Source organism: Temnothorax nylanderi, unplaced genomic scaffold, assembly GCF_030848795.1.
Source record: "Temnothorax nylanderi isolate EJ_2023f unplaced genomic scaffold, tnyl_v1.0 TNYL_tig0007_pilon, whole genome shotgun sequence".
Lineage (NCBI taxonomy): Eukaryota > Metazoa > Arthropoda > Insecta > Hymenoptera > Formicidae > Temnothorax > Temnothorax nylanderi.
Genome location: NW_027249069.1, coordinates 2,928,356 through 2,941,130, shown reverse-complemented (window position 1 = coordinate 2,941,130; position 12,775 = coordinate 2,928,356). Strand labels below are relative to the sequence as shown.

The window sequence follows — 12,775 nt, the reverse complement described above, 5'->3', positions numbered from 1 at the left end:
CGTTGCTATTTGGTCTTTCGTCAGCGGCACGTTAATATGTTGTGCAAAACGCACTTGGGGAGAGTTGATTCGTCACGTAATGATGAATTTGATTTTACAATGGATAAGGCGCATATGGCGAAAGTAACTCGGTCAAAGCCAGAGATAAATGATCAAACGTTAATAGTTAAACAAAAACTGGGTCGCACGCGCTTGTGCAAAAAATTCTCCACGTCATAACGGGCGCAACAGAGAAATTTTATACGACCGCGTTGCGCCAACGTTAGCGTTGATATTTTCACTCGGCAATTCGTTCTCCCGCGCGCCGTAAAGAAATTAAAACTAGGTTCGTGACCAGTGAATAATACGATTCTTAGTTCGAGCACACGAGCTAGCGAAATCTCTCGTCGACCGCATTGCGCAACGCGTTGTACAATAACAAAATCATTACGCAATAGATGCTCGTCCATTCAACAAAAGATTCAGCAAAACTTGACGCACCGTCCTCCCGGGTAATCTCTCTCTCTCTCGCTTCGCGGCCGCGATCGAGAGACGTCGCGATTCAAGAGATTGTAACAAAACTTCTGAATGAATAGAATAGCACCGCGAGAGAGCTATTCCGCAGGGAATTCCGCAGAAAAATGGAAGAGAAAAAAAAATGAGTTTGAATATGCCGGCGGCTTACATCATCTCCGATGTTATCTCCGAACTATCATACATGATTGTGGGATAGTTCGTTTGTTATTCAGATATTATGTATGTGGCGTATTCACCGAGAATTCAAGAGTGTGCGAGCCGCAATAAAGAATAAGTTTTTCAGGTTCAACAATATTCTCTCGTGATTACCGCGCTACGTGAAGAATATAATGGACAAAACAAAGTGTTACATAAAGGCCGAAGATGCGTCGACTAATGGGGGTCCTAATAAAAGTCTCCGAGTTTCTCGAGTTTCGGACTTTTGTTTCGGCCGACGAAACGGCCGGGACCACCCTCTCACTTGTGCCGAGCGCTGTAACGAGCCGTATCGCAATCAGCCCTGAGAGAGGCCGGGCGTTTGACGATTCGATTTCTAGGCATATATACGCGCCGGTGAAATCGCGAGCTGTCGCCGACGCGGTACCCCGCGGCACGACGACGAAGAAATGCTAAATGAGGAACGAACAGTGACGATAATGAGAGGTTTGTGTTTGCAACACGTGCAAACGCACCAACCTGAGAGATGTTATCAGCGCCGTCCTGACGTAACAATGAGAAACTCCTCCACGCTTTCGTTTGTACTTGCAATCGGGGAAATAAATAAAACCGTCTTGTCGCGCAACTTAGCGGTCCCTTGCATATGCGCGCGAGTAATTATCAGCATCGGAAAGGAAAGAGTGCTGTAGGAAGCGAGATTCGTTGCAATCATCATCTGGCACTATCGTCAATGATAACGCTAATTACGCGCACGCGCGCGCGCGCGCGCGCGCGCGTTTCTAGACAGAAATTAATAACGTGACTTCTCATCTCGTACTCTAGAGAAACCCAGTCCTCGATACTTTGCAACGAAGGGGAATCCCCTCCCAAAAAATTTGGAATTAATTCACAGAAATTTGCTATACTGGCGCAAGACGTCACTGTTGCCTAAATGGGATTCCTATACCCGTAAGTCCGAGAATAGTTGTTCGCGGCGGAGGAAGGCGGAGAGGAATAGTAAAAATGGACTTACCATCGTTATGATACTGTCTCGATGGCAGGGACACCGCGCCCGAAGAGGGTTGTATCGGGGGTTGTTGTTGCGTACCGCTCTGAGGAGGACCGGAGGAGTTGGAGGTGGCCGAATTGGCGGGCGTCGACGGGTTTTTATGTTCTGGTGTTGCCACCTGATGGCCGCCACCCTGGTATCCCAAAAAATCACCTAAATCTGGCACGCATACGCTTTCATACGAGTTCGCCGGCACGTTCTCCAGAGAGGCCTTCGCTGCGTCGACATCTAAATGTAAAACGGAGATAAATCCTCAACCGAGCTGCACGTCTGTTTGTGTGCCTTCGCGAGTTAAGCAGTTAGGCTCGCGTCATCCCCCGTTCCTATCTGTCACCGAGTTACTTGAACCAGTCTGGGAATTATAAACGTTACCCCATTCGCGATTTTATAAAAACTGTAAAATAAAAACATAATGACTCGTTACTAACGTTAATAATGTGCGTTGACTAAGAAAGATCTCTAGTACATTTTTGCATTTTGTTTTAACGCAAAAAAAGATATTTGTCTTACATAATCGTTTCCTCGACCGCGATTATTATAATTTTATTCTTCATAAGAGTTTTATAAGTTAAATTGTGCGTCAACGATATAGATCCTAATTGTTTATTTGACAATGTCGCAAAATTAGATTAAATATTTTCTTCCAAAAAAATACGTTTCGTATATCAGTCTTGATTAAGCCGTTAACTAAACAAGAACATTAGCGATAAAAAAGAAAAAAAACTGTATTCTAGTGTGCTTTGTTCCCTGTCCACGGGGCGCGTACGCCTCGTGCATGTGCACGTGCACACATGAATGGTCACGTATACCTCATGGACAGTGAACATGTTAATCGTAATAATTAAGGCCCTTATCTTCACGTGATAACAGTTATCGCGGCGGCATGTGTGCCCTGGTAGTTTTTCAGCGCGTGTTGATTATGACAGGAATAAAATATTGCGTTATTTGTCATCAAGTGATTCCCCGTAAGTACGATTGTTATGCGCATCGCGGATCGCAATCGTAATTAACGATCTGGAGTAGCACTATCATTATCGCGACCGTATTGCGAAGGAGATGTTCGCCACATTGCTGTGATTCATCGTCGGTGTTTCTAATACGCTTCTAGGAACTCTCGTGGAACAATAGTAGACTCGAAATGTAAAACGACGTACGTGCCATGAATATTTCCTTATTTTTCCATGTTCCTACACTCTGTTACATTTTTTTCGCTTTTAATATGCAAATAATCTTTACTACAGTCACTATGCACTGTTCTCTCTTCGGTTTCACGTTTACGCACTGTCGACTCTATTAATTACTTATGCAGTGGGGGAGAAAATTGAAATAAACTTTCTGTATACCCGCTGATTTTTCAAATATCAAATAATTCTTGAATTACCAGAAATAAAAATTGATTTATATTAGAAAAAATTATTTAAGACACAGCCCGCGTTTGTTGTAAATAGAGATCGCTTAAAAATTTATTCGTGTAGATTGAGTAAAAAATTAAATTTTCCCAAGATTTCTCTAAGCGACGATTTAAGCGAGAAATAAAAATCGCGCCTTTATTGTTTATAGCGAGATAAATGTCGAAACGCGCAAAGTGAATTGCGTGCGCAGAAAGACATTTTATTTAATCAAGTAATTATTTAACCACGATTAAGCAATGGGAAAATTTGTCGATTAATCCAAGTTTCCATTCGATACCGACGTACAAAAGAGATCGATCATTCGTCTCGACGATGGCGAAACGCATCGCATTAATGAATTTTACCGTGAATCCGATCGGTATCGCCGCGACAGGAAGATACAACTTTTTAGTTTCTACTTTTTTATACAACGCAAGAGCGTTTCCTAACATCCGTTCTCATTCGCGGAATCAAAGCGATTACCCACGTCGTGTCGCGACTACGAGCGTCGGGTGCACGCTAGGCTTCAGTTAAATTACCGTCGCCTCGGTCAGAGGGATCACGCGGCGCGGCCGGCTACATCGTTCACAATCGTAGCACAATAATAAATTGCACGGCTGGAATGTGGAAAGTACGACGACGACGATGACGCTTTTATTTGACTCTTTCCCCGTCGCGCCTGCTATCCGCAAAATCACACAGCTATGTACGTATCTCTCCTTCATTTCCAACACGCGTGGATAATAAAACAGAGCGTAATAGTAGTTTTACAAAAGCAGCCTGGCCGCTCGCGAAAATTTAAGTCAGAAATAAAAAAAACTTAAAGAATATTAATTTTTTTAAATTTAGACAATTTTCGATAATTTCCTAAAAAATTCTACGTTAACGCTTATTCATGATTTATGTTTTATTAATTGATATAAAACTCGTTTTGTTGTTAATCACACATAATGTGTAAATCATTCTTCATCGGGAAACTATGTCGTAACGCCGAGCTTAACGTTAAGAATTCTACTTCGCTCGCGCTTATTTGCGCGCTCCCTTTCGATACAAGGGAGAGAGATTACGTATTCGAGACAAATCTCGAGTTTTGTGGTGAGTTACCGTTAGTAGTCGTCCTTAGATCGCGCTAGTCGATTAAGCCGAGGTTTCAGTGCCAATGATGAGGCGACATGAATAATCGATAAGGAAGTACGGGGTTTTACTTAACGGCAGTTAAATCACGAGCGAACCTCCGCTTCCTGCCGCATCATTTCGTACGATCTGCTTTTATCTATCTCGATCTATTCAGCTCCTTGTTCCTCCATCTGTATTCCTATCTCTTCTTAAGTCTCCCCCTTTAGTCATCCCCCCCCCCCCGAGTATCTATCTTTCCTTTTTTCCTTTTTCTACCTTAATTGTTTTATTGTTTTTTCGTCACGCAGTAGATATGGTTTTTAATATATTTAACAATTAATGAGACAATGATTTTGGTTGGATATTCTTATCACTTACTTTAGCGACAAATGTATAAAAGAAAATTATATATTAAATTGTATTTACGATAAGATTATCTGTTGCTCGAGTTTAATATACTGATACAAAAATACAACTGATGTAGGTCTTCTACAAAAAATATAGTCATTCTAATTTTATTTCTATTATCTGTCGAATTATTCGGGAGGTAATTAATATCCTTGCATCTTTCTAAAAATCATAACCGTAATGTAAATATAAAATTAATGTTGACTAATTTATGAAAGAAATTAAACGATAATGAAAAAAATAGAAGTCTAAATAAGTGGCAAGTTGATTTTAATTAAAATATCGGCCCTGCCAGGAGTACCTACATGTAAAATTTGTAAAATTTATGCTGAAATTCTAGATACCTAAATTTATCTATAGCGAAACTCCTATTACATATTTTTCCACTTGCACCGTTTCTCCACTTGCTCCAGTCCGTCCTACACAAGGACATATAGATGTACCTTTCCTTTGAATTTTCTGTGCTTTTTGTTAAATCTAAAAACGATCGAACGGCGCATTTATGGCGAACTTGACTTGCTGTTTTGAGCGCACGTACCATAAAAGGGCACGGGGAATCTAATAGGAGGGACCAGCCGAATCGAGGCTCGGCCATTGACGGTACGCGAGATCGAAATTCGAGTGAATTCTTTGGTGCACGCGAGTACAGCCCCCCCGAAAAAGCGTCTAAGTGGCCGCGGCAATGGCGCTGCACCGTTTTCGGCGGATATCCGGGATGAGAGTTTCTATGGTGCTCTGTCTTTCTTCTCCTCCGCTTCATTCTCTTCGCGCTGCGTGCGAGGTAAAAACGGGGGGGGTTCGATTCAACGCTACGAAACGGGAGAGTGACACGGGAGGAGGTGGAGGAGAAGAGAGAGATGGCCACCACCCGCGCGCACCGCCCCATCGCCCCCGTCATTGTTCGCCGGAGTCCTTTTGCTCGTACGCTGCGCCATGACATCGCGATTTTACGGAAATTCGATCGGTTTTGTCGACGGCGACGGATGGTGTCCGTCGTAAAAAGTTCGTAGCGCGTACGAGCGTTTCTTGCGCGATTAACCCCGGATTCGCGACACCGGGGTCATCGGTGGGCATCCAGCGTGTAAGAAACACAAGATCGATCGCGATGTTTAACTTTTGTCGCAATGTTTTATTTTTAACAGGAAAAAATCTTTTTTCGTACGCCAGAAATATTGCACGATATAAGAATTGTTAATCATTCTCTCCATGCTAATAAAATTAAATTATGTTAATTGTTAATCGTTACTCGATTTAATTAAAAAATTTTTCATGCACTGTAATGTCTGTATTATAGAAACTTCTTCACGTTGACGGTCCGGAGATAAGGTGACTAGAAAAATGTTCGCGGTAGAATAATAGTTCAGAATAAATAATAATTACCGGAATTGTTTTACGATATAATAGATTATTATCAGTAGCCATTCCTAATAATATAATCATCACATAATTATCACGTAATGTCACTAATAGTTGACAGTATGTGACTCATGGCAGTGTTTAATCGAGGCGTCATATGTCCGGTCGAGTAGCGCATTATTATTATAATCTGTCTCATCAGGCTTCCTCGCACAAATTCTCGTTAAGAGAGATTTTATATATTACGCTTATTAAAAATATCTTGAGGATTGAGATAAAATAATCGCTCATCAGATTCATCGGATACTCGAGGTAGGGGATGTTCGAGGTAGACTGACGGACCCGATAGCGCCGTTCGTATGAGGAACACGCACCTTTTTGCAGGATCTCGAGATGCTCCCACAGGATGTCGCCCATGAAGGCGGGGGCACGTGCTAGAAAGGATTCCTTCCCCATGGCACAAATCTGTTTCCCAGTCATGTGCTGCCACGGCTGCATCGCCACACCCTCCAGCGAGAATTCCCTGATAGCCCAGTGCAACCAGTGGGCAACAGCTGCTTCAGACCATTGCCTCGGGTCTGGAAGAAAAAAGAAAAGAAAACAAAAATAAGGACCGGATTGCCCTCTAGCAACAATCTCGGCGAGTCGTATTCCCGAACCGATGACCGTTTATCGCCAGGCTCTGCGAGCCTGGCGATAACAAATCTTTTCATCGATATCAGAATGCCAGAAAATCGATTATCCCTTCATCTTTATTGAATGCAGAACAGAAAACGAGTTATCGCTTGAGTTATCGTCTCATTGTTTAGACAGCGATTGCTTCTAATTTCTCAAATTATCAGGGAGGGTGACATTTGGACTTTACTCTAAACTTCCAAAACAAAGATTTTTACTTATCCGTGGTCATCTGAGAGCGAGCTCGTTCGGACGGCCGAAAGATATATCGAAAAAACGTCGAACATACGTCGACGTTTGTGACGGCGCGATCGTTAGTCGGAGCCCAGGCCGACCATCTTTGGTGGAAGCAATACCGAGAAACATCGGAATGTCCCATTTGAGGTGCGCGCCCATATTTGCACGCGTGTCTTGCATTGTTTCGTGGTATCTCGCTGCGTAAAAGTACAGTTGGGCTCATAATGCAAACAGGAGTTGCCAACGTAGCAACTCGCTAATGTATATAGCTTTGCTCGCACAATCTCGTAGCCTTTACCACGTCCTTTAACACTAATGATGCGAGCAAGAGGTTTCGAATCTGAAGTCTAGCCTCGTAAAGTTCCCGAAGAGAGAGGCCGAAATACAGAGTGTTCCGAAAAAAATGTCGAGTGGGCGTAAAAGTCAAAATTTAATTCTTCTTTTATTATTATTTTTTTTTTTTCAGAACACCCTACATATACTTGTCTTTTTACGTTTCTACATCATTGTAATAAGTTAAGCGCAATAATATTTGAAAATGTACGTTCTTTTTATAATACAAAAAAGAAATAAAAAGAAAATAGAACACCGTTTTATTAAAAATATATGCTATACACATTATTAAAATACGCATAAATTTTAATTAAATATAGCAGTATTTCCAAAAATTTTGTTTTAGAAAAAATCAATATCAAGCAGGAGATAAAAGAGAATCTAAAAGAAGATACTCAAGATACGACAGAAGACACGATAAAAATAGTTTTGTCACATTGCACGATGGTTATCTTCGAGAAATGATAACGACAACTCTCTCTAATTTTTTCATAAAAATAATATTTCTAATAGAAATGAATTTTTCGTCCTGTCCCCTCCCTGAATAAAATCGCTTTATGTATAAGGGTGCAATGCAAATGAACGATAATGAATTCGACGCGACGGTAGAGGGTTTTCCTGGCATCCACATATAAATATATAAGATTTTTAATACGTGACACAAATGCAAATTCAAAAATAGATAGGACTGCACGACGGAGTGGGCGACGTTATTCGCGGAATCGATAAAGTACGAAATGAATTGACGTCTTTCGCGTAGGATAGAATATAAATATAGGAAGAAAAAGTTGAGCGAGTACCAAGGCAACAAGAGTGTCTAACGGCAATGGCACGGCACGTTCAAAGCGACCGCCGATGTTTGAGGATCGTACCGATATTTGCCCAACTTATTTCTCGTAAGCGTTGTTAGCAGACTTTACACTCTCTTTCTCGCCTCGCATTCGAACACAAGTCCACGCTCGCGCGCTGCACACGTATTCTCTGTTACTGGTCGATCGCTGCATGCATAATAGATCCTCATTATCAATATATTATTTTGTATATATATATTCCCCTTTTTTCCTTTCCGTTTTCATCAATTAAACACTAAACGGCTGAGTTGGACAATGTTGATATTTGCCAATTGTATATTTGATTGCCGCTACGATATTGGAGAATGTAAATAGTAAAACTTCGAGTGCATCTGGATATTCGATCTCTATAGATAACGAGCAGATGCCGCCTTAAATCCGACATTACGTCTGTGATTTCGAGATAGCGGTATATCTAAATCGACCGATCGATCGATTTAGATATATCTTGATTGCAACTGAAGTCTATCATAACATATGAAAGATATTGAGACTCGCGAGGATTGAAAGTATCCATCTTTATACGTCGAAGCATCCTTACGATGGTATTTATTATTCAAAAGGGAGATAGATTCTGAATAAATCATAATAGCGAATGCGATATGACGCGTCAGAACGTAATTGTGAATGCAAGTTGCGTCTTCTTTATAGTAAGCGTACGCGTTCTCGTATATATTCGTATATATATTCTTCGACGCCACAATAGATATTGACAGATTTTAGACGCATAGATAGATTTTTTAGCGCAATCTATTAAATATGTCTACGAAGGACACTCAAATTCCTAGCTTTAACTTCTAATTTTTTAATTAATTATATACTAAAAATTTTGTTATCATTTTTCGCGAAGAGGAGCTAATTTCGCTAGAGTCAAGTAAATCTTTGTAAATTTTTTTTTTTTAATACGTGCTATTAATGATGCTTTAATGTTTTCTGAAAAATAAAAGATTCAGGGATCGCGACGCGGCGGTCTCAGGCTCGAAGTGAAATGGCAAGAGGAGCAGTGGAGGTTGCTCGTTCGGTTCACGGAGGTCAGACTGTAGGTGATCTGGCCTGGAGGGTACGAACCCGGGGCATGTAGACCGGAAGTAACGTCACACCCGCGTGGCTCTGAATGCGCATACCGGATGTGTGGCATCGGCTCCCCATCAGAACCATCAACATCACATTCACAATTCCTGCACATCGCCGGCCGCCTCGTCGCACATCGCGTCACATCGCGCGCACCCGCGTCTACGCGCTCCTCTCGCACACGCACGCACGCACGCACGCACGCACGCACGCACGCACGCACGCAAGCAAGCAAATACGAACGTACGAATGTGCGAGCGTGCATGCGTGTGTGAGTGTGTTTTCTCCCCTTCTGTGCGCCCGCAGCGATTTTTTAACAACTTGCGCGGTGAGGCGGTACAAGGATCATAAATTCCGGATCATATAAACCAGTATGAAAAATCAGAAAACATTGTTTGCGTTCATAAGATTACTATTGTTACGAGTCAAAAGATTTGATCTACTTGAAATCACGGCGACCGTCAAGCGGATTTCAATTAACGATAGTCTAACTATCTAGATTTTACAATTTTATAATAAAGAAACTTTCGCAACTGGATGCATTCGACACATTCGTCCGACGTAAAAGCACGCTTTATGATTACGTGACGCTTTGTAATTATGCAATTTTACGAGAAAAAAAGTGATACGATTATAAGAGTAATCACGAAGAAGTATAATCAAGAGTAGTGAGAATAAAAGCTGACCTTTAGTTATATTCAGGCGGAGTCGCTCCTTTTCCCAAGATGCGAAGGAGGCCTCCAGAGCCTCGGTCATTTTCTTGTTGGTCCCAGGTGTTAACGGCGGCACTTGCGCCGGTATATCTATAAAAAAAATATAAAAAGACACTGAATATAAATACACTTAAATAACTTAAACTGAAAGAATATACTTAAATATAAATATACTCGTGATTGCATTTAGACTGCATTCTATCTGAATTTCTCGAAACGACTGAGAAAAATTCCGCGCATATACGAATCTGGTACAAATTGTGCGACCAGTGTTCAATAACGAGAGTTAGCGATACGCCAATGTGTTGATTCCCGCGACAGAGAGCTAATAGTAGCACGCCTTTATTTAAAATAAAGGCACATTGAAACGGATTCGCCGGGTCGGCCGGTCGAACGAGAGTCGAGAGGCGGCGACGAGGTAAAACGGGGAAGAGGAGCTTAAGCGCGTGTAGCGCTTTCCGTATGTGTGAGAAGGCGGGTTAATGTCGCTTCTCACAGGCGAGGCGAGGTGCGCGCGCTCGCGTGCAAGCCGCGTGTATGCCCCACGTGTGGTGTGCGCGAGCGCGCGCGTTTTACGAGCGCCGGAGCGCGTACGTGCGTCAGGTGTCGCGCGCACGGCTACCAGCAACGGGGCACGGAGCAACGGCGAGGCGAGCAAAAGCGAAACGAAGGGGGCACACACAGCCATCTTAGATAGGCATCGTCATAAAGAGGGGTGCAACTGCCGCCAGCGCAGGCAGGTGCATCGCCGTCGCCGTCGCCGTCGCCGCCGTCGTCGTCGTTGCTGCGCTTGTTCTACGGCGTAGAACGAAAGACGGCACTTCACGGCACCCAATCGTTCTCGCCATCTCCGCGGAGAGATATAACGATATATCGGGACGCTTCGTCCATTAGTAGCTACGCGATTGTAGCACGAGGAATTTTAGTTAGAAATTTCAATTTATTCAAGATATGCTGCATTGATAACGAATAACGTTAATATAATGCTTGAAATGCTTAGAAAAATATTCTTTTAAAATCTGTAAACGTATTTATAGAAGATTTTAATGGAAGGAGCTTGTATTTGTGAGCATCGTCGAATGTAAGACGCGTCCGAAATTGCACCCGGTCGCGTAGCCCAAAGATAGGCCCCGTCCCGCCGACGCCGTTCAAATGCGTGACGAACGAGCGAGCGGTGCGTCTCGGGTGCGAGGAGATCTATTGAAAATTCACGTGCCAACGGCGCAACCGCGGCGCGGCCACGCGAGTGGAATTTCAAAGGGACGAAGTTTCGCAGGAACGACGTCTGCAACTCTACGCTATACGTCGCTCGTGCGAGAACGCCGCGTATAATCGACTCGCGGCTCACGATATTGCGCGCGACGCTCAGGATTATGCATTTCGATCCGTCACGCCGATTTATTATTAACAAAAAAAATTTATTCAACCGCTTCCATAAATGATAACCAGGTGATTTCTTGCTGTAAAAATATATTGCGTGAGAAGATCCTTCTTTTCGAAGATATTCAATTAAGAAAATATGATTTTGACGATTGACGTGATAACTTATATTGATGCAATAATATAAAAAAAATTTCTCTTTCTGCATTTCTCTTGATAAATACTCTAAATAGTTTCTCACTTTCATATTAATTTTATAAATATACGAGTTATACACTAAAAATTACGACATTCACATCGTTTTTGCATCGTTCTTTGGACATAGAAATTATAGTTTCAAAATAAACATGTGAGATACCTACTTGTGAGACTTTATTTGGCTAGTTTCAAAATCATTATATTTTAAGGCGTTAAGGAAAAATTTATCCCAGATTGTACAACACATATGCAAAGTAAAGAAGTATAAGTCTGCGATTTAAGCGCATAAAAATCCGAGCTTATACATATATATCGAGCTTTTAGGTATCGCGTTCGTAGATTTCGCGACTATTCTAGAAAGCTTTATATGGGCACATTGCGTTATAAATCAGAACGGTCGTATCCGTAGTATATCATTTGTAGCCTGAATATAACGGAGAGATCGAGATATCGCGATACGTTCGCTGGCAGGTGCTGCAAGTTGATGCATCGCGGATTAACGAGTTTTCCTTTTTTTTTTCCAATCTTCTTCTTGTTTCTTTATAAAACGCATTTGGCTTACCGATCGGATCGATCGATGCCGGGTTAGACGGAGCGCGATCTTTTACTTAATCGAATGGAAATTTAAAATACCCGAGGCCCGCGACCCAGATGGCATTTGACCCCCGACACGTTCAACATAAATTTGCATAGGCTTACGTTACTTGCGGACGATCGGCGCAATGACCAAGTTATATACGTTCTCCGAGCAATTAATGCCAGCCGACAAAAATATTTTCTTTATCCGATATCTAACCTTAGTTAAACCTTAAAGTCCGCGCGTGTAGTTGGGAATAATTAGATACGCTTAATTAGACACACTCTGCAGAATAAACGAGATAACCTGTAGAAAAGAAAGAAATTATAACTGTGAATACACGTTGCTTATCGGTGCAACGTTAAGAGACAACATTTCTGTCTCGGGTTTCAGCAAATGAATGACGAGATATTTCAAATGTCGAAATATCTCAAAAATTTATCTCGTAACTTTTTTTACGAGACTACTGTAAAATCTAAATATCAGAATAGCAATAGATGGGATACGTTATGAAATATAAAGGATTCTTATTATAGTCTACACAGAAAAAAAGAAGTGTTAAATTAAGACTTATATACTTGCATGTATGCAAGAATCTATAATATTCTTATAAGAATTTCAACTTATCATTTCAGCTTTTTTTTCTTGGTACTCTTGCATCTTGGTAGAAATATATAAATGACTTTCAAGCAAGTTTTCTTCGTTTAACGCAATATATACTTACATCATTTTAAAATTACGAATTAATC

General features: G+C 41.6%; 1 protein-coding gene across 6 annotated transcripts in view; it reads right to left on the bottom strand.

Annotated features, from left to right (window-relative positions):
• Pnt (ETS transcription factor pointed) overlaps positions 1 to 12,775 on the bottom strand; it is a 102,659-nt gene that overhangs the window by 22,571 nt on the left and 67,313 nt on the right. For all 6 annotated transcript variants that reach the window (XM_071721152.1, XM_071721139.1, XM_071721147.1 and 3 more), the window contains 3 exons: positions 9,845 to 9,961; positions 6,366 to 6,569; positions 1,685 to 1,948 (listed from right to left, as the gene is read on the bottom strand). In XM_071721152.1, coding sequence (XP_071577253.1) covers positions 1,685 to 1,948; positions 6,366 to 6,569; positions 9,845 to 9,961 — 585 coding nt within the window. The remainder of the gene's footprint in view (positions 1 to 1,684; positions 1,949 to 6,365; positions 6,570 to 9,844; positions 9,962 to 12,775) is intronic.